We start from the raw sequence: 27,558 nt of genomic DNA, 5'->3' as shown, positions 1-27,558 counted from the left end.
TCTATCAAGTTGCATAGCTTTATGGAGTAAATACTTAAATATTATGGAATTATTAAGGTTCTATAGGGTTTGGATCCATGAGATAATTGGATGTAATGCACAAGAATATGATAGGATTCGAATAAGAAGCTGACAAAATTTATGGTTCTAAGCTTGGATTTGAGATTGCATCCTGATTATAGTTTTCGTTGGGTTTGTCCATTACCAGAGAAGAAGCTGGGTGCAAGATAAAGGATAGATGTTAGAGGATTGGGAGCTCAAGAGGAGGGTGTAAGGAGTTATAGCTTGTCAGTAGTGGGAGCTAAGGAGGGTGTAGGAAGTTATAGCTTGTCAGTAGCGGGAGTGAGGTAGAGGCTAGAGGAAGGGGAGCTGGGTGGGGGAAGTGGAAGCATTTGTTGGATGTGGGAAAGGTCAGATGGAAGGGGATACATGTTGGAGACTGGATGAAGGGGAGGGTAGGTGATGGAAGAGGAAGCATGTGGAGGACAAAGGCAAAGGTAAGTGGAGGGAGGAGGATAGGGGGAACATGGAGGAAGGAAGAGTGAGGCAGGGTTGTAGAGGTTGATCAGATGGGTTCACAGGTAGGCCCCCATTTTTGTGGTCTTTTTTTCTTTTGGGTGTGGAGGGTAGTGGAAAGGGGAAGTGGCAGAAGCTGGTGTCAGGTGGAAAGTAAGATGGAGCTTGAGGAGACATAATAGAGGAGCAGGGAATGTGAAGGAAGAGGAAGAACTAAGAGTTCTAGACATCCCTACTGCTAGTTATATCTTATGTTAACAATAGCTATATACCTTGTCTAGAACATAATAATTAGTATGTAGGTGAAACTATCTTTTTCCAACTAAAAATATCAGATTATAGTGAAGGCTCTACACATCCAGTACTAAAAGTGGGCACTTATATGAATTCATAATAAACTCATTTTTGTTTCAAAGTTGCATAAGGATTAGATGGTTAATGATTCTGTTATTCCACTTATCCAGCCTGTGTTTTATTGTTGTCATCAATGAACACCTGAGAATTAGTATCTATCTTCTGCATGGTAATGGATAGAATGATGAGTACTTCATTTTTATTGTAGTTTTTACAGCCACGAGCACTTCCCTCCAATTCCTATAAATGAAGCTTGTTTTGTTGGCAAGTTAGTGATTTTTTTCATCTTGCACATCAGATGTAACCTGTCTCTAGAGATATACGATGACCAGAAACTGTTGTAATCAATTTACCCAGTAATATATATAATGCTACTGGGTACTTAAAAGTTCTAAATGTGTATTGGTGAATTTTTTTTTTCCTTATAGGTATCTGATCCTTCTGTCAGTGTGTACAAAGGTCACTCTCTCCATCAAGAAACAGAGGAGTATCTTGCTTCTCGTGGGCTGAAAAATGCTTTATACTCCATGAATGCAGTCGACTTGAAAGACGATCTGTTTGGAATCCTAACGCCTTGTCCTTTTCGGGTAAGATACCAATACACTCATTCCTATGGTATCATCATCTTCTAGCTTGCTGTAAGTAGTTCTTACAATAAATGTTTTGAATATGTTAAACTAGTTATTGGGAAAATAAGACTATTTTCATCATGCCTTTTGTCTCTTCTTACCTTAAAACCACAACTTGATAGAAATATAAATTGCATATAATGTGTAATATTTCATTAAAAAATAAATATATAATCATATTGATAATATGTTATCGATATTATTTAAGTTATATTATCTATAATTGTACAATATTATGTAATAATATTATTGATATTAGATACTAAAATTCTAATTGTTATGATAAAAAAAATAAGGCAACTAGAAGCAGTATTTTAAATAATCTAATGATAATGATATTATAACAAAATAACTATAAAATATATTTAACAATAAAATAATTATAATAATATTAAGTTAATTCAATTAAGCTTTGCGATTTTAAACTAGTAGGGATCAGTTGCATGAATCCTTTTCCTTCATTCCAATCCGTTTACACGCATATTTTCTGAAATATGTTGAGATATCAAGACCTTTCTTACTACTTCATCCTATGTGATTTTTGGTGTACCTATATTATATCCCTTTTACTTTCTACATATCAAATTACCCTTTGTATTGGTGCATCCATCAAAATTAATATTAATTATAAAAATATAGTTGCTGATGTGGGCAACAGGTCGGGCTGCCCATTACATTGCTCGGCTTGGCACGAAACGGGTCGTGTCAGGCACGACCCATTAGCTACAGTAATGGGCCGTGCCAGGCACGGCCGTTAGAAGAGGCTAGACTGGGCTGAGGGTTTGCGGACCGTGGCCCAAGCTCGGCACGGTCCATAAGGACGTGGGCTGGCCCGGCCCGCGGGCTAGGCATGGCCCTACCCGCCCGGCCCGCGGGCCCGGCACGGTCTAGGTCTGGTCCAAGCTTGGCTCGGCCCTTTATTTTGAATTTAAAAAATATAATTTTTTTTTATAAATTATAAAAGAGTTAAGGAGTAAAATTAAAAATAGACGTGGGATTTTTTTTGCAAAAACAAAAAATCACCTTGTAATGGTGGGGGGTTTGGCATGGACTCCTATCGATTTATTAATAACAACCAAAATGGTATAAAAGAGGGAGGGGGGGTTAGGTCTGACCTCCGAATACAATGAAAAAGAGAAGAAATTGAGGTGACTCACCTCAATAATTAAAAAATAAATCTAAAAAGTTACAAATATGAGAAATTAATAATTAAAAATTTTACTGATCGTCAGTAGTCTGTGTCGTCGTCATCGGATGTTGTACTATGTTCACCTTTATCTTGAAGTCTCGCCTCGGCATCCAACTAATTTTTGAAGCAGAACAGTATTTCAATTGTTTTGTCGGTTATTCTACTCTTTTCGTCCAAAACTCGTCGACCTGCTTCCTCTTGTGCTCCTCACTCCTCAGGATCTCAACAAAGACCTTCAAGGCTCCAATAGATGGACTAATCCTCCTCTTGTATAGCACTTGAATACTTGTTAATTGCTAAATATGGAACATTTACTAAATATTACTAGAAGAAAAGGAGTAGTAGTAGAGAAGGAAAGGAGAGTTGATTTGGTGTAGTGAAAATGGAAGAGGAGGGGGATATTTATAGGAATCTAATATTTTTATTTTTCAAAATATCTCTCAAATTAGCCGTTTTATAGCTGAGAGGTGGGGGGGTTAAAATGGTTAAAAGCCCAAAAATAGCCGTTATCAGCCCCTCCCCCTAAAAAAAAAAAAGAATTTAGTTGTTACGGGCCGGGCCTGGCCCGTAACTGCATTAAACGGGCCATGCCAAGCGCGGCCTATAATGGTGCTAAACGGGTCATGCCTGGCACGGCCTGTTTGGACTGATTTTTGTTTTAAAAAAAAAGAAAAAAAAAAGAAAAGGGCTGCCCATTAGGCCTGTGTGCTGTTTATCAAGCCTGTGGGCCTGATGGGCCATGAGCTATGGTTGGCACGGCCTACTAGACCCCGGGCCTAGGGCCATGCCAGGCTGGGGTTTGGGGTAAAAGGGTCGTGCCTGGCATGGCCTGTTTGGACTGTGGCCCGATGGGCCTGGGCCAGGCTGTGCCAGGCACGGCCCAGTGCCCATGTATATATAGTTGAATAATATATAAGATATAGTACATTATATATTATGATAAGATAATAGATTATTGATATAATATACAGTATAAAATATTCATATTAATAATATATTAATAACAAAATATCAATATAATATGTTACGAATATATTATATATAATATTAATATATGATTTAATGTTATCAATATTAATATAATATAATATATGTAATATCATGTTATCTAGTAGATAATAAATTATTGTAATATATTTTTACTAATAATTAATATGAGAATAATATATATATATATATATATATATAGTTTACTCAGGCACATACTAGGGAAGATGATATTTAGGCCCTCCTAAATATGGCTTTGCCCTTTTTTATGGAATTGCAATACCCATCGGAATGAGCATTCCCATGTCCAAATGAGTTACCAAACATGGGAGAGGCTGGAAGGGAATTTGATAACCATTCCCGTCTCCCAGCTCCTATCAACCAAACGTGGCCTAAATGTAGGTGCCACATAAAGTGAGGAAATATACCTACTCCATATGTGAGTTTGAGATGGCTAAGCCAGACCATTCTAAGACCACATGAGGATTAGCTATGCCTAGGTGCACAAGCTTGTTCATCTTCTGTGCTAAAAGATGGCTGAGAGTGCAAGAGCTGTATTTTCATTAGAAAGCTGATTTTCTCTATTTTCCTTATCCCTCTTATTAACCCAAGCCTAACATACTTACCCTGGGCAACCTCAGTGGATAACAAGTGAACCAAACAGAAAACCAGCTGATACCACAGGCAAAAGTTCTAGATGGGGATAAATCTCCATCTCCGATATAAAATTCTTTCAACAACTGGGCCTAAAGGAACTGTATTGAATATGGAGAAAATAAAGTTGATGATATTTCTTATGAATGAAATCTAATCTAATTGTTCTGATTATGATCCTATTATGTAAATGCACATATGTTTGTAATCTTGAAAGTTAATGCCTTTTTTGCTTTCAGCAACCAGATGGACTTGCCTCTTTAGTTGATAAAACACCCAAAAAAAAGTCTTCTCGGAAAAGATCGAAGGATATGCTGAATAACTTAGTAAGTTACTTTCACTCAGTATGCACCATTAATTATTTTGGTGCATGAATTGTGGTTCGTCTGCTTGGTATAAATACTTGATTCCACTTGCAAAATTTGTGTTAGACCTAGCTTGCAAATTTAGCATGTTTTCTTCTGTCTGTTATTTCTGTTTCCTTTTTCTTTATATGCTTGGATAATTATTGTGTGGATGACTGTTTATGAATATAGTCACTCTTATATGGATGCATTTTTGCTGCGGGGGATGATAGACTGGGGGGAATAGTATAAGAAACCACTTCTGTCCGGTAAAAATTTAATTGCCTTAGTTTTCTAAATATTTTACATTCACAGAATGAACTCCTTATTAACCTTGTGGTTTTTAGTGCATAGTTAGGCATTTTTCCTGACTAGTTACTTTGAGAAGTGATACAAAATTGAAGTTGTCTTTAAGTTTGTTGAAAAATTGCAAATCATTTTGAAAGTTTAGGAACAAGCATGATCATGTTGAGTAATTAGGACACTTCAAGAAAGTATTATTCGTTAATATAAATTAAAATGGTTTTGAAATATATTTAAAAATTTGTCAATGTGAAGGATGCTATAATACTGTGATATTATTTATAGCAATACACAAAAAATCTTAGGAACTAGAATACAATGCTTGATAAGATTAATATGAAAGTGATTGCTTCTTTTTTGATCAATTAACTGATTGTGAAACCTCAGCTTGGAAGCAATTCTTGATTGTTCTACGAGTAAGAAATTATATATGTGTAAAATGTGCATAGCGTTATATATAAAGAAGCTCCTTTTTCATCCTTTTTGGTGGAGAAATGGTGGGGGGTGGGAGGGTTGAGGTGGTGGGTGGATAGGTTGGCTGAGGTGTGAAATAGTCTCTAAGAACCATAGAATCATGATCGCGTGGTTAGCATTTGTACCATAAATAACCATATGAGTTATGAAGACATGGGCCTTCAAGCACAATGAAGCATAATGAAAGTGGATATTTAGAAACTCTTTCCACTTAGAAGTTAGAATGAATTAATGATCTTGATTTGAAGTTGAGTTTGTGGAAAATTTAATCCTTATCTGTAAATCTCTGCCCCTGAATCAATGAAACCTGTGTCTGTCTTGTGACTCTATATATGATAGCCTAAAAAATTGTGGTTTTTGTAATTTAACTTAATGCATTCTTCTGCAATAATTGAGGTTCTAGAAGGCATCTTCTTTTCCTTTTTTTTTTTTTAACTTTATTTGGAGTTTGTTAAAGTTAATGAATCCTGCATTGATCCTTATAATATGTCCCCTCTTATAAATTCTTGTATCCATTTTCACTTCTTTTTTTATGTTGGCCCCTCATACATCACAATAATGTATCATTTACTTTGGTCTTTGTGTAATGTATTAGAAAGGATCAGCATGCTTGCCAAGATTTGACTTTGACTGTTGATGGATTGCCATTTGCTTTATATACCTTTCACCTGTTTGGTGGTGCAATTCTTTACCTTCTCCTGCCAACCATTGCCTCCCTAAACTCTTCTTTTTCTTATCTACATGTAATATTTCTATTTCTATCATCTGCTTTCAATGGCATCTTTCAACTACTACTCTCTCCATTGCCTATTGCTAACCTCTCTCTCTCTCTCTCTCTTTCCTCTCACTTGCTTGCTGCTTGTATTCTCCCTTACCGAGTGTGAAACATCTTTTGTACCCTACGCAACCTGTTGCTTAACTCCTCCTTTGGCAGTGCTTTTCATGGTTGTTTTGAAAAATTATTAAGGGGAGATGTTCTCACCAAAAAGGGCAAATGGCAAATGGCCTGGAGAGTCCAATATGGTGCATCAAGGATGTGGATTCTAGGTATGCGGTTAACCTTTTTTCCATTGATTTTAGATTTCTATCTGGGTTCAGTTTTTTGTTTAAGTTTTCAACTGCAACATCCTATGGGCCCCACACCTACCCCCAAAGAAAAAAATGCATTTGAGCTTGGGATGATAAAAGATAGAATTTAGTGAATTTTGTACCGGCCCAAACTGGTCGGTACACCCCGTACCGAGCCGGATCGGTGGGGAATCAGGATCGTTTGGTCGAGGAGAGCGGTACATCGGAGGAGGGATAGGGAAAGAGAGGAAAAAAAGTGGAGGAGACGAGGGAGAGAAAACATAATGTGGCCGAAGGTCGGTGGTGGCCCGCTGCGGCTGTCAGAGGGCTGCGGAAGCCTCTGCGGCTCGGTGTCATCCGATAGGACTTTTAAACGAGTGAGAGAGAAGAGAGGGAGCGATGTATCGAAGGGAGGCAAAGCCAGCGGAGGGACTGTTGGAGTTTGTTAGGTGATCACCGTGGCTATCGAGCGACGAAAATTGTGCGGGCGGAGTGCGGCTGTGGAACAGGGGCGACCACCCCTGTTTTTTCATCGTATTTTTTTAGAAGTGCTGATGAATAGTGAAGCTGGCAATGGGTTTGCCGGTTTCACTGTTTTTAACTTTTTTAAGTGAAGTCGGCAAACTCATTGCCGGCTTCACTATTTTTCGAATTTTTTTAAAAAACCCATGAAATAGGGGCGTTGCCCTTGTTTCACGTTTGTGGCACCACGAGCATGGAGTATGCCATCTAGCAGCCATGGTGGACAGCCAGAGGTCTCTCCGACGTCTTTTCCTCCCTCCTTTTCTTTCTTCCCCTCCTCTCTCTTTCTCTTTCTCTCTTTTCCCCCCGTTTTGCATCTTTTGCCTGTGTCGGTTCGTGCTGGTCCAGTTTGGTATGGATCTATGTCGATTCTACCATCAGCTGGCCGGCATGGTTTCCAGTATCGAGTTCGCGAACCTTGGATTAGATGGTTAGAGTTATGACTACTGTTGTTTTGGATATGTTTTGCTTAAGATTTTAGTCAGGTACTAGGTACTAGTTTATATGATATCTTGTAAATCGTTGCTTGGTTAGTTCATTTCATGGAAAACATGTTGATTGTATTTTTCTCATTATATCCTTGTGAACATGATTGTGGGATACTTCAGTAACAAATTCGTTTCTCTATTCTTGTGAGAAAACCACCTTCCCCCTCAGATGAGCCTTCTTTGTTGTCTTCTCTATGTCCTTTTTGTTTCTTTTTTTGAGAAATATTTGTCCTTCTCTTTCATGGTAATCAGAATTTGCTCACTGCATCCCCTTCATCTTTCCCCCACCCCCAAGCCTACGCTTACATGATACTTGTTGTTTAGAACTGGTTAAAGTACTTGATTTTGTATGTCTAAGTATCTTAAGACATAAACTGAAACATGGACTGGTTGGCCAGCATCTCTATCTTAATCATTTTAATCCTTTTTTGGAAGTCACTCTTAATTATGGTATATGTATTGGGTAGTACTTGGCAATTTGTCTGTATGCGATATGGCTATGAGGTTATTGTAGGAATCCAAGTTTGATTTGAAATTCAGATGTAACAAATTGATGCTAATTATGGTCGATTCTTACAGTGTGCAAATTATTGGTGGATGAATTCATTTGCAACTCATCCGTGCTAAGCTCTTGTTACTATAGAACATAAGAAACTAAAAGAATCTGGTGTATTTTTTAATGGCCTAATAGAACTTGCTTGGAACATTTTGTTTTTATTTTTTAATTTTCTATAACTAGGGATGGCAATGGATTATGTAGGCCCATGATCTGCTGAACTGCCTTGTTCTGGGTGGTACGGGGCGTATTATATCGTACTATGAGGAAAGCAGTATGAAACTCCATTTTGACTCGGTACAAGTCTTGTACGAACCATACTACCTCATACTGAATACCAAGGTGCGTATCGATTTGTACCGAAGTGTACCGATTTGTATCAAGGCATATCGAGATAAAAATTGAGAAAAATGGATAGAGAGCTATTTTGGTATATGGTGTGTACGATATGATACCAACCGTAGCATACCGAGCTGGTAAAGTGCCAATACAGTATCCAGTACCAAGATTGCAGATGTTGGGTAGGCCATTGCCCGTACCCGCCCCACAATTGGGAATTGTATGGTCATATCCACCTTGAGGCAGCAGGTTGGGTAGAGTTAGACGGGATAGGTTGGATGGGTTCCATCGAGTAAAACTACAAAAATCCCTTTTGTTTTTGCATCCAAATCAAACAAATAAAAAAGAGTATAAAAGCAAATCTTAGTACTGACTATAACATTAAACAAAATAAGAGTTTAAGATATAGAACATAATAAATCAAATTTTTAACAATAATAGAACACAACAAACAAAGACATTGTTCTCTAGGAAGTCAAAAATCGATAAAAGAACAGATTGAAGTAGCTTAAATCAGTGGGAATTGAAGCAAGAATCCATAATATTATCAAGAAATTCTGTAGAAACTAGAGCAAAAACTTGTAATTGTAATATAGAAAGCAAAACGAAGCAAAAAAAAAAAAAATATTAAAGGATCGAACTAATACCGATTTGATGTATAGAAATGTAGGTATAGATGGGGGGTGGTGGATTGGCTCGTATCTGTTCAGCTTGGGAAGGAGAGTGGGTGCAATATTGCAGCTAGGGTTTGGTTGGAAAGAGAGGGATGGCTAGACAATGGGAGTCATGGGATAAGCAGGTAGAGCAACTAGGGCAAAGGGTGGGAAGGAGATTAGTGCAGTCTTCTATACACACACACACATATATGTATCTATGTATGTATGTATGTATCTATGTATGTATATATGTATATACATATATACATGTGTATCTGTGTACATACATACATGTGTGTATACATACATATGTATATACATATGTGTGTGTCTGTGTGTATTTTTGGACGGGTTTAGGGTGGGTTTTACCATTACCCACGCCCATGCCCACCATCGATCCGCATCGGGTTTTGAAATCAGGACCCATACTTGCCGCTGACTCTAAATAGGTCGGGTAAAACCCGCCCCATTAGGGTCAGGTCGGGCTAGATACCTGATAAGGTGGAGTAAATTGTCATCCCTATCTATAACATTGATGAAGCCAGCTATGTGATGGATTCTGTGTGCTTCTATAGCACCATAGGCATGCGCTTGATTGGAATTTTAGGAGGGCTTTTTATGTTGTAACCTATGACATTATTGTGTATTCTCATTCTTCCACGGTTGTCTCACTCCATATGCTCTGTGTCCTACAGGATGCAGTTAGATCTACCCCGATTGAACAGGCAAATAAACATCTCAAACTAAGGAATTCTAATGAGGTACGACCAATTTCAGATACTTATGTGAGTTTCTGCATGGTTAAAGATTGATGTTATGTAATTCTGCTGCTCTCTATGATCAGAAAAACATGAAGATGCTTTGTCATGCTTACATGTTTCGCAAACTCATATTATTTTGTGTGGTAAGATTGCTGGCTGGATGTGTTTCAAAAAACTTGGATGCAAGTTTCATGCAGACTGAGTTTGATGATATAACTTGATGGATTGGAGTGTGGACACTTTTATGTCTTTTCTTTTCTTCCTTTTTAAATAGATTTAGACTTCAAGTTGTTTTATTCTTATGGTATCTAGTAGCCTAGGTTGACTTGTAACTTTATGCGGTGTCAATCCCAGGGAGAATGCATGTTTTGTTCTTTTTCTTGTGATTATTTAAGGATTTATGCCTTGTACATGTTTGATCCAATATGTTTAAGACCAGTCTGGCTGATTGGGGTCTGACTGGAAGCAAAATATATTTCAATCTTGTTAGGAATCAGGTAGGGAATCCTTTGAAAATGCTTGTTCCATATGCTTCTGCTCTCAAACTAGTCAAACCAATTAAACTGGTTACCCTTTTGATGAAAATAGTAGGTCACTATGAAGCTGTGTAAATGCTCATATGCATTAAGAAACTAATGATGAGGTCTTCAATAAATTGAATCCAAGGGTTCATCACACTAATATACGGACATAACCATAATCCTTCTGGGGAGATTCTTTGTTTGAGCACTTATGTGTGGGTCTTCAGCAAAACAACACATTGACCTAATCATTATTTTACCAGATAATGTTGTCTAATAAAATTTTGTTTAGCATAAGCACATATATACTATGATATCATCTGTTTCAGAGAAAATTCAAACTGAATGCATTTATTTGGGCTGTCCCAGATAACCTTGATTCAAATTCTTGTTTGATTGTGACAGCACAGTATGGGTCCTTGGGCAACCTACAAAGAACAACCTCCAAGCCCAGAAATCAGCATGTTGATATGGAAAGCACGTGCATAAGCTTTGAAATTGTATACAATGCCTATCTTTTCTTTCCTTCCTTTTCTTTTTCTTGTTTCTTTTTTTAAATTTCCTCATGAACATTGACACTATCTTTCTTTCATACTTTAGCACATCATTAAAGAGCATAAACATAGCATCATCAAAGAACATAAGCATGTTATGTTTATGCATACCTCCCTTCTGAGATTCATTATGTATTATTTCCCTATTATGTCCATAAACTATATTCATTAATGGGAGGTATCCCTGCGTAAACTATATCCATTAATGGATGCCTCCAACATTACCTTTATCTTTCATTAATCTAAACCTGTCATATTTTACATTGTTTCTTGGAATTTGGACAAAGTATCATAAACTTTATGGTCTGAATAACAGAAGTTGATCAGGGGATCCTCTTGATTCTCTAATCTTTGCATTGATCTTATGGCTCAAAATAGATGAAATCTTTCATTATATTTTTAAGTAATACATGTTTATGTATGTGGATGAAATGCTTATATGGTGCATGACTCAGGTTCACCCTGTTCATGAACAATAATATTTATTTTTACATGATTGGTTATATATGCCTGGCCTGTCAATTTTCAGTATTTGTTTTGTATTTTTCTCATTGAATATCCACCAGGGGATAATATTTGTCTAATACATGCAGGTGTCTTGTGTTCTTGAGTTTGATGGTGCTTCAAAAGGAAATCCTGGAAAAGCTGGTGCTGGAGCAATACTTCGAACTGAAGATGGAACTGTGGTAGAGAATGCACCAAACTCTTGCCTATGCATGTTTCTATTTTAGATGAGTTATTGTTGCCTTGACAAGTTAGGTTGCTTGTTGCTTGAATGAAGGTTTCTCGGCTTTGTGAAGGTTTGGGTGATGTGACCTGCAATGTTGCAGAATACCGAGCCTTGATCTTAGGAATGAAATATGCTCTTAAGAAGGGATTTAAGCTAATTCGTGTGCAAGGTGACTCTAATCTTGTCTGTATGCAGGTACGTGGTTCAGTTAATGTTATTAGGTTATTAACTGTGTTTATTACAGTTTTTCATATTTCACATTTTCATGAAAACGTATGAAGGCAGCACATTACACTAATATGGTAGGGTTTCAGAACTTTAAATACCCATGGCAAAACATTTTCTGCTCTCATATGTTTTATACCTTGGTGGGTAGAACTTAAATTTCCATCTGAATTTGAATACTCTTAGAAAAATATTTGGTGTAAAAAGCTTTTCCTTGAATACCTCCTAAGTAACAACCACGTTAGGCCCACATCTACGTTCTTTCGACAACCACCCTTCATATGCACCCCCTTGGAGGAGATATGCTTCCTCAGTGCACTTATGAACTTTAAAGGCCTTTTCATTTTCTGTTAGCCATTTCTCAGCCTCCAATAGATTGGTTGTCCCAAAAAATGGCAGCGGAGCCACTGCTTTACAATCAGCAAAATTACTAGATCCCCTTGGTATATGCAATACTGGCTGATTTTATTGTGGTTATGGATTCTGTTGCCCAAACTCTAGTTGTTTTTGCTATTGCACTTGTAATTGCCATTGTTGCATCTGCACTACCTTAGAAAGGGTATGCATTAGTTGAAGCAACTCCTCGAGTACTTCTAGTAGGACCTCCTGGATTAGATGGGTCAGCCATATCCTTCTGTTGGCGAGTGCCACCATTATGTGAACTCTCGCCAACCTGATCAGCCTTGGCATGACGTCCCATTCTTATGTAATAAACAATAATAATAAAGATTAATAAATTTCTAGGTGGCTGAGATAATAAACAACATCAATACATTAAAATCTCAAATTTATCATCCTAGCTATCAGAACAAATCCAATTGTCTACCTCACCTACACATCCTAGAATTTATTTCAAAAATTTGAGACTTAAAATAACCCAAACATTGTCTTATGCTTATCTAGGATTTATTCGTAAGGATCCAAATTTAAGCTCTGATGCCATTGTAATTGTCACACCCCCAGTCGAACAGGCAAATAACTAGGAGCATGACAATCTATCACACACTCGCAGGATAGGGTCCCATGAGCATGTAAGGTGACCATCTATCAATAACATGCTAAGCTAACAAAGTAATAATTACAACTAGCTTATAACCCTGTGCCATGCATAGGATGCAAATTTTTTTGAAAAAAAAAAATTATTTTATTGATTTATTAATATCTATTCTATATGTATTTTAAAAATAATTAAAATATAAAATTATATATTTTATGCACAGCGTAGATTATAAGTTATTTATAAACTATTTTATTTTTTTAAATTTCAGATTCTCCTTGGGCCTCTTGCCATCTAGCTCCTAAAACCCTCTTCCTCTTTCTGTATTAGCATTTGTTCTTGCTAGTTTGTTGCAAAGAGGAAATAATGACCATTATTTTTGTTATTATATACAACCACTAAAAAGTCAAATAGTAATGGTTATTTATATTCATATATCATAATAATCGTGATTTAAGTTATATCTCAGAAATCTTTTATAGAATAATGACCATTACCGGTTAGAAGGAATGTTGGTAACCTACTATTCCAGCCAGGGCCAGGGATGGGGACTGTAGTGGAGTGCGAGTTAGGGATGGGAAGCATGACGGAAAGTGGGTGGATATATTGGCGCATGGCGAGCTTCTACATGCGTCATTGAGTTATATAAAGGACTCAGGGTGGATGGATGTCTTTGGGTCTCACTGTCGCCGCTTTGCTGGATGGATAGCGATCGGCGGTGCTATCCCAGCTTCCCTGTATGGTGAATCCCTTCTTTCACCTCTCAATGCACAGAAGAAGATAGTTTAAATCCTCAGATTTATTTTTCTTACATTCGGTCCACCTGGCAAACACTTCAATTAGATCAATATCCATGATCACATTGAGAAGGGTCACTAAGTATTTGTAAGTTGTAACCTTGGAGAACTAAAGAATAATCATGCAATGTGCCACCCGCATAATATCAACTAAGCCCCTCTCACTATGGTTCTTATAAATGTTGTTGCATCTATAGCTCACTAACCCAACACTCCTCAAGGGAAACAACAAACATAGGGAATTGGATTCACTTGTCATATGCTCCAAATCTCATAATTTATACAACCATGATATGAGATATACTTGACTTTCTCGATATTCATTCCCTCTCTATTGCTTAGCCGAATATCACACTCCTTTCGATGCTTGAAAAATTTTATAGATCTATCCATGCACCATAAAAGAAAAGATGATAAGAGAAGAAAAAAACTCTTAAGTTAAGAAAACTAAAAAAAGGGCTCACCACATTGGTTGTAAATAGTGCGATATCTTTCATGTCTGATTCAGCATAATATTTCAGTTAAAATCCATGAACTCAAGCATATGCTTCACTAATGCCTAGATCTTTCTCTAAAGACGTACAAAACCATCATTATTGTATAATCAACATGTTACTTCTTTTTGTCCTCATCCTTGCAAAAGGAAGCATGTTACTTCCACCTCTTTATCCCCAAAAACTCGCATCCCAACTCTCCAGGAATAGCCAGAATAGACCGAGCGCCCCCACTCCGTCCCCACCACCGACTCATCGCGCTTAATGCTTCCATCTTTCTTTCTCTTGTTTTTCTTGCCTCTCTCGTGATTTCCATGCTGCCTTCTGACTCCCGCTGGCAAGTAGTCTGCGAAAAGGGCAGCAGCATCGATGGAGGGGAGGGGGGAGAAGGCTACGGCAATGGAGGAGGCAGCGATGTTGTCGGAGAAGAGGGGTTGGGGGTCGGAAGGGAAGAGTTCTCCGCCTATGCACATGGAACCTAAGAAACCCCTCTGATCTCCAAAGGCACTTCCACAGCCCCGATGATGGCCATGTGTGAGGCAACTTGACTGCCGTCTAGACCATCTCCCTCGACCCCAACCTCCTGTTCTCCTCCCCCCCCGCTGCCTCTGTCGTCCCCTGCCTCTCCGACCCCTCTGCTGCATCGAATTCGAAGCACATTGAATGAAATTTTTTTTTGCCCGCCTTCTTAACTTCGTGTCAGTCCTCCAAGGAAAGGGCAGTGGCGTTGATGGAGGGGAGGGGGGAGAAGGCTGTTGCGGCAGCAGCGGAGGAGAAGCAACGTCGGAGGAGGAGAGGAGGGGTTGGGGGTCAGAAGGGAAGAGTTCGCCGCCTCTGCACGCGGAACCTAAGAAACCCCTTCGATCCGTGATGGGTCTTTAGATGTCCTGCACGTGGAACCTAAGAAACCCCTCCGATCTCCAAAGGTGCTTCAATGGCCCCGATGAGGGTCGTGTGTGAGGCATCTAGGCCGTTGCCCAGACCAACTCCCTTGACTCCAACCTCCTGCTTTCCTCCCCTGCTGCCGCCTCTGCCATCCCCTGCCTCTCCTACCCCTCCACCGCTTTGAATTTGAAGCACGTAGAATGAAATATTTTTTTGCGATGTAGCTCCCTCCCACTTTCTCCAAAGTTCCATGCGTCAAACGACAGCTTTTCCATTGAGAAGCCTCCATTTTAATATATATATATATATATATATATTTATATATATACTAGCTTATATTCCCATGCAATACATGGGATGTGATGACCAAGTAAGAATTAAAAATCATTTAATCGATGTTTCATTTCTTCAGAATAGAGATATCTCAAAACAAAAATGAAGTATTTTATACCTAGTCTACTCGAACGATCAAGAAATCGGATAGCAGTCCACCCTCCTCCCTCGGTCTTCAAATTTTACCCTTTCCTATCCCTCTTTAAAATCCTCTTTTATCCCCTTCGCAACTCGAAAATTTACATCACCGCTGCAAACGCTACCATCATCGAAGAAGCGCATCGCCCACCTCTTTTTACCTCACACAGAATTGCCCACACATCCCACCCTCCCATATGCACCCCAAGATCCATTTATTGCCCTCCCTCTTCTCCAATTGGCAGTGGCAGTGGAGCCATGGGGATAGCGGTGGTGGTGGCAGCCGTATGGTAGCTCTTGGAGGGGCTCTGCGAGATCTGCAGCCTCTTGGAGTAGCAAATCTCCCCTAACTCTGATCAGCCCTGGATTTGGTACAGCTCTAGTACTATAATTATGTTTTCGATTTCAATAACTATCTCGTCTTCATCCTTGCCCATGCCGACATCTCCTCCTTGGCTTCTTCTCCCTCTTCTTCTTGATCTTCTCTCTTTTTTCCATCTTAGCCCACGGATCATTCATGCAGCCATTCCACCTCGTTGTTGCCATAATCCCCATATTTTCTCCCCTCGCTTTCCACTCTTATCAATAACATGTACAGATATCAAATAGAAGCTTTACCAATGTAGAAGCCTGTTTTAATATATATATATATATATATATATATATATATATATATATATATATATATATTAGATTAGTATGATTGTTAATTTTTTTGTAGCCATTATCATAACAGAGAAATCTAATTTTTGTTTTAAAGAAAATTTAGACATAACCATAGTTCTTTATTTTATGTTTTTTAAAGAAAACTTAGAGATAACCACAGTTTTTTTTTAATTTTAATTTATTTTTAAAAATTAGAAATAAAAATCTTTTGAAAAAAGAAAGGAAATACCCAACACAAAAGCCCAGCCATCATCTAAGCTTTCCTATTTAGCTGCTCTTTTTATTTTTAAAAGAATAAGAAATATTTTGCAAAAAGAAAGGAAATACCCAACACAAAAGCCCAGCCATCATCTAAGCTTCCTTATTCCGCCACTCCAAGCCCCTTATGCGATTGGACTCCTATGGATGGAAAACAAAGGAGAAACGGGAAAACATGGGTACGAAACCTCTTGCCCTCCTGTTGCAAAAGTCTTTACCCACGTGTCAAATGGAGGCTCTGCATTGGCGAGCCTCTGTTTTAATATATACACAATGCAGAGCCTCCATTTTAATATATATACTAGCTTATAATCTTATACGATGCATGGGATGGGAACCTAAGAAACCCTCTAATCTCTCTCTAGTGCTCTCTTTTCCCACATATGTCTGAAAAAGATAATGAAATGAAAAGAAAAAGAAGTGATCATTCATGTGGGGAAAGGTCTTATTCTTAATTTTTTTCGTTTTTCTTCTATTTTCGTTGATTTTTCCATGTTTTCCTTTTTTTTTCCTCTTTAGGAGTCCCAATCGGGTGGGAGGCTTGGAGCAGCCGAATATGGAAGCTTAGGCGATGGCTGGGGTTTTGAGCTGAGTACCTTTAGCACAAAAGCATTAGGGAAAAAGATACGATGTACTGCCTTGAATGTGTAAATGATTACACAAACACCCTCAACTTTCAAAACACAAGTAAAAAGCCAGATCTGGCAAAAGATGGTAACAAAAAAAGCCTCCACCATCAAAGGCTTGCAGCATCAAAAAATGCCAACTCTCGGGCTCTCTGGTTTGTCTTCCCAAATACCCGGTTGTGGGTTTGGGAGAAAGAAAGAGCCGTTTCTGAGACTCTGGCCTTAATTCTTCTCCACGTTCTTTTTGGGAGGACAAGTTTTGGCCACTTCCAGATGTGGACTCATCCAAATGCTTTGAAGCAGGGGCATCAACACTCACAAAATCATGGACACTACACAAGAACTGAAATCCAAATCTTCAATAAGAGTAAAAAGCAAGCAACTTCATCAAAATTTATAGTGAAGTCCTTATAATAATCTCAGAAATCAAAGACTGTTCTATATCAAAAAAATAATAGAAATCTGCTTGCTTTCTGTAAATTTAAATCGACAAACATATTTTGATTTAAAGCGATAGTTTTAACAGCACCTTCGTAAAAATCAAGTTGAGTGAAATTTTTCAAGGGAAAGAATCGATAAAGATCATACAGACCGGAAAGGGAGAAACAAACTGATTACGAAAGTAATAGCTTGGAAGATAAAGATCGTCAGAACACTCCCTTGATCACATTATGCGAACAAATTACAATACTCCACGGCGCAGCATGCGAGCACGAAGGTCATCGGCCAGATCGACCCGCACCGGGCCCAATTCATCAGATCGTCCACCTTCGATATGACGTACTCCACTGCCTTCAACAGACTTGTCGGCGACAACTTGGATGGCAATGGTGGGCGGGTGTACGAAGCCGGGGGCGGCGGCGAAAAGGCAGATGAAGAGTAGAACATCGCTGTCGGGATCACAGCCACCGTCCGTTGGGAGGAGAGGGGGCAAGGCGGGTTGCGGTTGGTTTTTCTCCCTCGCTAGCTCTTCTCCTTTTTCTCGAGGACACGTGGCGGTCTCTTCTCTTTTTTTAAGGACATGAGGCGAAAGAAGGTCTCTGCACTGAGAAGCCTCCGTTTTAACACATATATATATATATGTGTGTGTATGTGTGTATGTGTGTATGTATATGTATATGTATATGATTTAAGATCCATTAACTCAAATTCTAAAATAAAACATTCAAAGTTGTCATACATAGATAATTTTAATTACATAATGCATAAAGTAGTATAAAGAGGATTCTATAAAATTTGGAAGGTTGGTTTGAGATGGCTAACTAGATCTTCACTCTAATCTCACAATCCAATTTTTATCCATCCACATCATGCTTCGGGCTTTGTAAAAATATAGGAATTAAAAGAATGAGCTAATAGTGTAATAAGTAACCAAGACATAATCAAAGAAATCAAGCTGTGTAGCCAAATAAGCGCTTGATATAATAACTAGTGTAACAATATAATATTTATAGTTAGAGGCAAACTTACTACTCTGCAACATAGGTAAAATCATGTACCGAAAACTCATGTAAACTAAAAGTATTTCAAAATCCATATAGAAACAAATGATTGCACCAATATTTCTAAGAATATCATGAGATTGTGTCTTTCAAAAGCATTCTATTAACTCATCAGTTTATACAACTACGGCCACATATAATCTTTGTGACAGAGCCAGCATACCGCATTTAACCACTATGGAGTAGGTCCATAGTACCGCAATTAACCCCTGTGGAGTAGGTCCATAGTATCAACTTTTGAAACAATCAATATCAATTGCCAACATATAACCCCCATGTGGCAGGGTCCATAACGAAAAATTTGTCAATGTGAAGGGTGCTATAATACTGTGATATTATTTATAGCAATACACGAAGAAACTTAGGAACTAGAATACTATGCTTGATAAGATAAATGTCAAAGTGATTGCTTCTTTTTTGATCAATTAACTGATTGTGAAACCTCAGCTTGGAAGCAATTCTTGATTGTTCTACAAGCGAGAAATTATATATGTGTAAAATGTGCAGTGTTATATATAAAGAAGCTCATTTTTCTTCCTTTTTAGTTTTTGGTGGAGAAGTGGTGGGGGGTGGGAGGGTTGAAGTGGTGGGTGGATAGGTTGGCTGAGGTGTGAAATAGTCTCTAAGAACCATAGAATCATGATCGCATGGTTAGCATTTATACCATAATAACCATATGAATTATGAAGACATGGGCCTTCAAGCACAATGAAGCATAATGAAAGTGGATATTTAGAAACTCTTTCCACTTAGAAGTTAGAATGAATTAATGATCTTGATTTGAAGTTGAGTTGGTGGAGAATTTAATCTTCATCTGTAAATCTCTGCCCCTGAATCAATGAAACCTGTGTCTGTCTTGTGACACTATATTATGATAGCCTAAAAAATTGTGGCTTTTGTAATTTAACTTAATGCATTCTTCCGCAATAATTGAGGTTCTAGAAGGCATCTTCTTTTCTTCTTTTTTATTTATTTGGAGTTTGTTAAAGTTAATGAATCCTGCATTGACCCTTATGATATGATGTGGTCCCCTCTTATAAATTCTTGTATCCATTTTCACTTTTTTTTAAACTTTGGCCCCTCATACATCACAATAATGTATCATTTACTTTGGTCTTTGTGTACTGTATTAGAATGGATCAGCATACTTGCCAAGATTTGACTTTGACTGTTGATGGATTGCCATTTGCTTTATATACCTTTCACCTGTATGGTGGCACAATTCTTTACCTTCTCTGGCCGACCATTACCTTCCTAAACTCTTCTTTTTCTTAGTACATGTCATATTCCTATTTCTATCACCTGCTTTCAGTGGCATCTTTCAACTACTACTCTCTCCATTTCCTGTTACTAACCCCTCTCTCTTTCTCTCTCTCCTCTCACTTGCTTGCTGTTTGTATTCTCCCTTATCGAGTGTGAAACATCTTTTGCACCCTACGCAACCTGTTGCTTAACTCCTTTGGCAGTGCTTCTCATGGCTACTTCGAAAAATTCTTAAGGGGAGATGTTATCACCAAAAAGGGCAAAGGGCAAATGGCTTGGAGAGTCCAAAATGGTGCATCAAGGATGTGGATTCTAGTTTAGTTAACATTTTTTCTATTTCTATCTGGGTTGAGTTTTTGTTTAGTTTTCAACTGCAACATCCTATAGCCCCTACACCTACCCCCAAAGAAAAAAATGCATCTGAGCTTGGGATGCTAAAAGGTTAGAATTCAGTGAATTTCGTATCGGTCCGAATCGGCCAGTACATCCCGAACCGAGTCGGACCGATGGGGACCGGGACCGTTCTACCGAGGAGAGCGGTACATCGAAGGAGGGAGAGGGAAAGAGAGGAACAGAGGAGTAGAGGAGGAGAGGGAGAGGGAACACGATGCCGTCGGAGGCCGACGGTGGTCCGCTGTGGCCGTCGGAGGGCCGCGGAAGCATCCGCGGCTCGGTGTCATCCGATAGGGCTTTTAAATAAGCAAAAAAGAGAGAGGGGGAGCGATGTACTGAAGGGAGGCATAGTTGGCGGAAGGACTGTCGGAGTTTGTCGGATGGCTGCCGTGGCCATCGAGCGGTGAAAATAGTGCGGGCAAAGCGTGGTGCAGAATAGGGGTGACCACCCCTGTTCTTTCATCTATTTCTTTTAAAAACGTCGATGAATAGTTAAGCTGGCAATGAGTTTTTCGGTTTCATTGTTTTTAACTTTTTTAAGTGATGCCGGTAAATTCATTGTCGGCTTTACTATTTTTCAGATTTTTTAAAAAAACCCGTCCGCGGCGCTGCAGATATGGAGTATGCGTCCAGCAGTCATGGCGGACAGCCGGAGGCCTCTTCGACGTCTTCCCCTCCCTCTTCTTTCTTCCTCCCTCTCTCTATCTCTCTTTCTCTCTTTTCCTCCCGGTTCGCTTCCTTTGCCCGTGTCGGTTCACGCCAGTCCAGTTCGATATGGATCCATATCGATTTGTACCGTCGACTGGCCGGTATGGGTTCTGGTATCAAGTCCGCAAACTTTGGGTTAGATGGTTAGAGCTATGACTACTTTTGTTCTGGATTAGTTTCGTTTAAGATTTTAGTCAGGTACTAGGTGCTAGTTTTTATGATTTCTTGTGAATCATTGCTTGGTTAGTTCATTTCATGGAAAACATGTTGATTGTATCTTTCTCATTATATCCTTGCGAACATGATTGTGTGATACTTCAGTAACAAATTTGTTTATCTCCATTCTTGTGAGAAAATCACCTTCTCCCTCAGATGGGCCTTCTTTGTTGTCTTCTCTATGTCCTTTTTGTTTCTTTTTTTGAGAAAAATTTGTCCTCTTGCATGGTGATAAGAATTTGCTCACTGCATTCCCTTCATCTTTCCCCCACCCCCAAGCCCACGCTTACACGATACTTGTTGTTTAGAACTGGTTAAAGTACTTGATTTTGGATGTCTAAGTATCTTAAGACAACTAAAACATGGGACTGTTTGGCCAGCATCTCTCTCTTAATCATTTTAATCCTTTTCAGGAAGTCACTCTTAATTATGGTATATGTATTGGGTAGTACTTGGCAATTTGTCTGTATGCGATATGGCTGAGGTTATTGTAGGAATCCAAGTTTGATTTGAAATTCACATGCAACAAATTGATGCTAATTATGGCTGATTCTTACATTGAGCAACCGGTGAATAATCCTCAATTAAATTTTCAGATTGGAATGCTGAACCATTAAAGAATTAAAAATCCTGGACTATCACAAACAGATTCAATCCATCCTAAAATCAACAACCTTTCTTAATATTGTTTCCCTATTACCCTAAACCATCTAATAATTAAATCTCAGATTTAAATCACATTAAATGCCGAGAGAGGTTTGGGGTTTATTCATGTTGATGAGGAAGGGAACTAGGGCAGCAAACCACGCCAAAGAAGAGAAAAGAAGAAAAGAGGAGGGGGAAGAAGAAGAAGAAGAAGGAGAAGGAGAAGAAGGAAAGAAGAGGAAGAAGAAGATAAGAGAAAGAAGAAGATCGTTGAGCAAGAGACCCCTAGAGAGAGAGAAAGAGAGAGAGAGAGAGGGCATGCAGGAGAGAGAGAGAGAGAGAGACTGCGTGCAAGAGTAAAAGAGAGATGGGGGAGGATTCAGGTGGGAGGTGGTGGAACAAGGGATAATTTCCCCTGTTCGATTTGGGTTGAGGGTGGGCACTGCCTAATAGGCGGGCCCCAAATTTGGATTGGGCTGGCTGAGCGAGCCGGATCTCACAACAAGCCTTAGCCTGCATACATAGGATTGGCTTTATTGACCAAAGTGAGATCCATCAAGGCATCAACATTATAATTGGCTCTCAAGCTTATGATAACACATATTTTTTATGATGCTTTGTCAAACAATGCTTTGTTGTGCATCACAGGGCTTTATTTTAGCTCCTCCTCTTGAATATAGGGGTGCCCTCTTCTGTTCATTTTGACACAAAGGCAATTGTTATCATGATTTCTCTACTTGGGCCTTTGTATTCTTAGTATTTCCCTATTGAGTGAGCAATTTGCTACTCTGGCTAATTCTAGTGGTCACTCTTTCCATCTGCATCTTCCTTCCTTTACTCGACTACCATATAACCTTTTTTCCTCTCCAGAAATCTGCTTTATTACTCTTTCACTTACAAAGTTCCCCCCACCATAATTAGGGGTGGCAATGGGACAGCTTTGAGTCAGATCAGGTCAGGTCAGGTTGAGACATAGGTATTATGGAAAACCTGTCAACCTGAACCGACTTGTTTCTTAAATGGGTCAGAAATCCAAAATGAAACTTGACCCATCACAGAACCACATGATGTGGCAACATCATGCTTCATGTGGCAGCACTAGCATTAGAAACCTCTGCTGCTTGCAGCTGTCGCTGCCAGGCAGCACCGCTGTCAGCCGCAGCAGCTGCTCCTTGCTGCTGTTGTGGGCGTTGCCACTGGTAGCAGCAGCTACTGTTTGCTGCTGATGCCAGGCAGCAGCTGCAGCACCATTGGCACTTACACCTGGCATCAGCAGCTGCAGCACCATTAGCACTCACACCCATATCTTTATTTATATAAATTAGGACATAGTATATATCCTCTATATAGATGATAGGATCACTCTATGAATAGGTCAATTCTCTTTCTTTGACCTCCCACCATTCACAACATCCCTTGCTTCTCGCTGCAAACGGCTCCTTGGTGGAGGAGCAGAAGTGCTAGTCTGGCAGAATTCACTGCTTACTGCTGCTGCAAGGCCATCAGCAGCTGCAGCATCATCGGCACTCGGTGGCAGAATGCACTGCTTACTGCTGCTGCAAGACAGCACCATCACGGCAGCAGCTGCTGCTGTTGCAGGCACCACCACAGCAGCAGCCGCTGTTGTTGCAGGCACCACCTGTAGCAGCTGCAGCACCACCATGTCTCCACCATCATTGTTGCAGGTGGTAGCCCCGACATCCACAGCACCACACTGTCCAAGTACTCGACTTGAGCTTGCATTTGTGGCTCCACCCACGACCTCCATGTTCATGGCTCAACCACTATTGCACCAACCTAATGCTACCTCCGCCACATCAACATAGTCGTTTGCTAATTGCTCACTGCCGACAAGAGACCACCACCCACTAGCCACCAATCATGAGAGAGAGAAGCGAGGATTTACTGGTTTTGGGGAGGAAGATATAAGAAGGAATAATTGGGAAAGATGATAGGCTGAAGGTTTAGTGAAAATGTGCAACAAATCAATTTTCTAGTAACACAACAATTTTCTAGTTACCCAAATAATCTGATCTGTTCAGTCAAAGCAGGCAATTTACATGTGAAAGCACACCCAAGCGCCTGCCTCAGTTGGGCTCACTAGGCCTAGTTAGGGCACTGGGTCTACCGATCTACTTTATGCGGGAGCGCCAAGGTTGATGCGCGGTATGTTTCTAAAACAATGGATTGCAATGTGAAAGGAGCATGATATTCGCAGTGAATGATTAATTTTGAAAAAAAATCCAATCACTTTGAGAACAAATTTAAGTTTTAATTTATGTTTAATTGGACTAAAACAAAATTGACATGTGGATTAAAACAAAATTGAAATGCAAGTGTCAGTTGGGAATTGGGAAATGAAATGGTAGCTGCCGAGAGTTGAGTGCATGCATGAGAAAAAGCACAAATCCGAACATGGAGAAAAGGAATTAATGCAAGCCATGTTGCAAATTCTCTTTATATTCTTATATTTATATGTACTACAAATATGCATATGTGTCTATGTATCAAGTTATCGGGTTTTCAGATTTGAGTATAGCTATATCCAAATTTGATTCAATAAGAATCCAATCTTTTTTGTGGAACCTACCTACTATCCCATAAGGTTATTAGGGATTTAAATTGGATCCATACTTGAATATTATAAAAAAACTGGGTGGAGATATTGGGTTTTTGGGTATCATTTACACCCTTATCATGAGAGGCGCAATGGAGGGTAAACGAGCAAGGGAAAAGAAGAGAAGGGGCAATATTATTGGGGAGGCAGCATGGGTTATGGGACCAATCTAGGCCAGCCGATGAAGTTCAGATGTTTTGTCGGCCTAAAATTAGAGGTCTAAGATAAGGCCCATAGCTTGCTTTAGTTAGCTTGGCTTATTGTTAAGTTGGCCCATGTTGATTATTAGCCTTTCAGAGAGTAGAGCATGAGCCTAATAAGGGGTTGCTGGTAGCTTCATTGTTGCCAATGGGAGTCCCTTGGTGAAAGAGATGCCAGTGCTGAGGGCCATGGGCCTTTTTATTTGCTGGAACATGTATAGGAGGTGAGGGGCCTTAGGATAGGAGAATTGAGTGGTCGCAGGGCAACCAATAGTCATGGAAGGGGTAGGATGGGGATACGAAGGTTGAGGTGGGAGTGGGGAGCAAAAGGGATTGGATGGATCAAGGACCATTGTATCGGTATCGGGGCCCATATTAGTTGCTTGGAAGTATGGTTTGGTACGGTATCATGCTGTTTCGTGCTAGGCCTGCACCAACATAGTAGGGCTAGGGGGGCAGGGGATAGGGAGAGCAGGAGGATAGCCGGAGGTCGGCAGAGTGATAGGGAGGGGCGAAGGAATGGCTCTTCATTTGAAACAGCGAGGGTAACTTATTTTTTTAAAAATAAAAAGGGCCCCATTCGGGACCCTTGTTTTGAACAAAACGAGGGAACCGAAGGGCAGGGCCCTTCCTCTGCCCCTCTACTCCCCTCCCTTGCCCTCTACCAGCCTCCTTTGGCCTCCCTCTCCCATGCTCTCCCTCCCTCGCTCCCTCCCTCTCCCACCCTCTCCCACCCTCTCCCTCTTTCTCTTTTCCTCTCTCCTATTCTCCCTCTCCTCCACCCTTATCGGTATCTTGAATGGCTGTGTGGAACCATTGCTAGTCCACCCCCTGTACAGCTTGTACGCTCCAAATATGGTGAACCTTGGGATGGATTCATTGGTTTTTGAGTGAAAACCTTCTCAAAGACCATTAGAGAGGCTTGCAAGAAAAGCATCGACTCCCATGGGGGAGATGTTCTTTTGGGCACTTTTTTCCCCTAAAAAGTGATTCCACAGGATTTTAGTTCTCTGATAGGATATTTAACAAATAAAATATTGTGCCAAACATGCAACAGTCGAGAAATCCAATGGGATCACAAAATCTAGTGGGATTTCATCCTATCTGATCTAATGCAAATAAGTTCTATGCCTTGTTTTGTCGCTTGGGGCTTACATTATGGTTGTAGTTAGGAAAAGAGTATTGGTCCTTCAGCAAAGATGACCACTAATTGTACTTTCTGTGGTTAATGGAATTTATGCTTGTTGCTTTATCAAATGAATAGAATACTTTTTCCCTCGAACGAGCTCCTTGAGAGGCATTTGTATTGAGGTTTGCTGTCTTGGTACTGAGCCTCGTACCAGTGCCAACTTGTTATTATATCGGTATAGTGCCGGTTTGGCGTATCGAGTGTTTGTACAACCCTCCTTACTATGTATCAGTACCGAATTAGTATTGTACGGTACAGCATACCTTGATTTGTATCCTGTTTTTAGCCTTTGATATCCTCCCCATGGTATCCATCGCTGCCGTAATCCTATATAAAGCCATCTTGTGGTTTGTGCCCTCTCAAACTTTTCAGGCCATTTAAAGAAACACCATTGTCACACACTCATCATCTAGTCTGCCTTCTGCAAAACAACCATCTTACTCTTAGTAGTCTTGACACTTCTGTCAATACAACTTTGTTTGCTAATCTAACATTGTACTGCCTCATCTTTTTTTTTTTTTTGGATGCCATGACATTGTCTACTTCCTGAAAACAGGTACAAGATCTTTGGCGAACCAAGAACCAAAATTTGGCTAACTTGTGTAAAGAGGCAAAAGAACTAAAGGACATGTTCCTATCATTCAAGATCAGCCATGTCAAAAGGGTAAGAAGAATCTGTCTCTAATGCTTACCATAGTTGAGTTTTGGATATGATGTTCAAATATGAGCAAGATGCTTCTTGCTCAGTACAAGGCAAATGCTTCATTTTTCATCCCTTATGTAACTGTACAAACTTCCATGACATACATGAATACAGTAAACTGTTCAGTTTTGCTTAACTTCATGTGCTAGAATCTGCTGATTTTAAATCAACAGGCTGTCCTTTTCGAAGTCTGTTCTTCGGAGCAATTGTTGCATCCACAAATTTTAGCAAGCATATGGACATTAAAACCTTGCATTCCTAAGTAGGCTGCAGAATAGCAACTTTTTTGTTATTTTTCTATTGTAAGGTATGAAGGCAATCCTTGCCTACTGCACTGATGCATGGTAATACAACCTTGAGAAATAAGTGCTCTGTGTGTGTGTGTGTGTGTGTGTGTGGGTGCGTGTGTGTGTGTGCGCGCGCATGCGCTTTTTTGGAATGGAGGTGAGGGTGCATAGAACCTCCTAGATTATTGTTTATTTTTGTATGAGTCCCTTTCTTTTCACTATTTGCAACTGACACCTTCATTTTCACAATAATTCCCAAATGACTCCCTAGTTAACTGTTTTTTAGTACAGAAGGAATGTTCTTGGAATATTAATAGCATAATGCTTCAAATATAGGAGACAGTTGCCCTGCTTCTTTAAACTCAGAAATACCTTTACTTTTTGAAGTAAGTGTTTATAAAATAGCCACATTAATGAACTATATATGTGAAAGAAAGCCTAAATTTAGTTACCATGTATCTACATAACAGAGGACACCAAGTCCAAGGACTCTAAACAGAAGATGTTCTAGCCATCCAATCTAGCTGTATAATTTGTCGTTGTATTTAAGAGATAAAAGATCAATTACATTGTAAAATTGTGGCATTATGCTACCAACTGTTAATGTACATAATATTTCTCATTTACTAACAGACTGTTGAATGGTGGAGTTATGTGGAGATTTTTGTGATAATTGAGGTGTTTGGCACCAGTTAGGAAAAAGAAAGGGAGTTATACACAAGAGACAATACATAGGGGGCTATATGCAAAAATAACCTGTTCTTTTCTTAG

General features: G+C 39.5%; 1 protein-coding gene across 6 annotated transcripts in view; it reads left to right on the top strand.

The window, feature by feature from the left end:
• The window catches only part of LOC105061209 (uncharacterized), a 36,087-nt gene that overhangs the window by 7,485 nt on the left and 1,044 nt on the right, over nucleotides 1-27,558 (top strand). For 4 of the 6 annotated variants that reach the window (XM_010945188.4, XM_029260738.2, XM_010945193.4 and 1 more), the window contains 7 exons: nucleotides 1,299-1,457; nucleotides 4,569-4,655; nucleotides 9,775-9,840; nucleotides 10,772-10,861; nucleotides 11,509-11,601; nucleotides 11,697-11,840; nucleotides 26,354-26,461. In XM_010945188.4, the coding sequence (XP_010943490.1) occupies nucleotides 1,299-1,457; nucleotides 4,569-4,655; nucleotides 9,775-9,840; nucleotides 10,772-10,861; nucleotides 11,509-11,601; nucleotides 11,697-11,840; nucleotides 26,354-26,461 (747 nt within the window). The remainder of the gene's footprint in view (nucleotides 1-1,298; nucleotides 1,458-4,568; nucleotides 4,656-9,774; nucleotides 9,841-10,771; nucleotides 10,862-11,508; nucleotides 11,602-11,696; nucleotides 11,841-26,353; nucleotides 26,462-27,558) is intronic. The other 2 variants (XM_010945190.4, XM_010945192.4) reach the window with 2 other exon arrangements.

Source organism: Elaeis guineensis, chromosome 11, assembly GCF_000442705.2.
Source record: "Elaeis guineensis isolate ETL-2024a chromosome 11, EG11, whole genome shotgun sequence".
In the NCBI taxonomy this organism is placed as follows: Eukaryota; Viridiplantae; Streptophyta; class Magnoliopsida; order Arecales; family Arecaceae; genus Elaeis; species Elaeis guineensis.
This window is presented reverse-complemented; position numbering and strand designations above follow the sequence as displayed.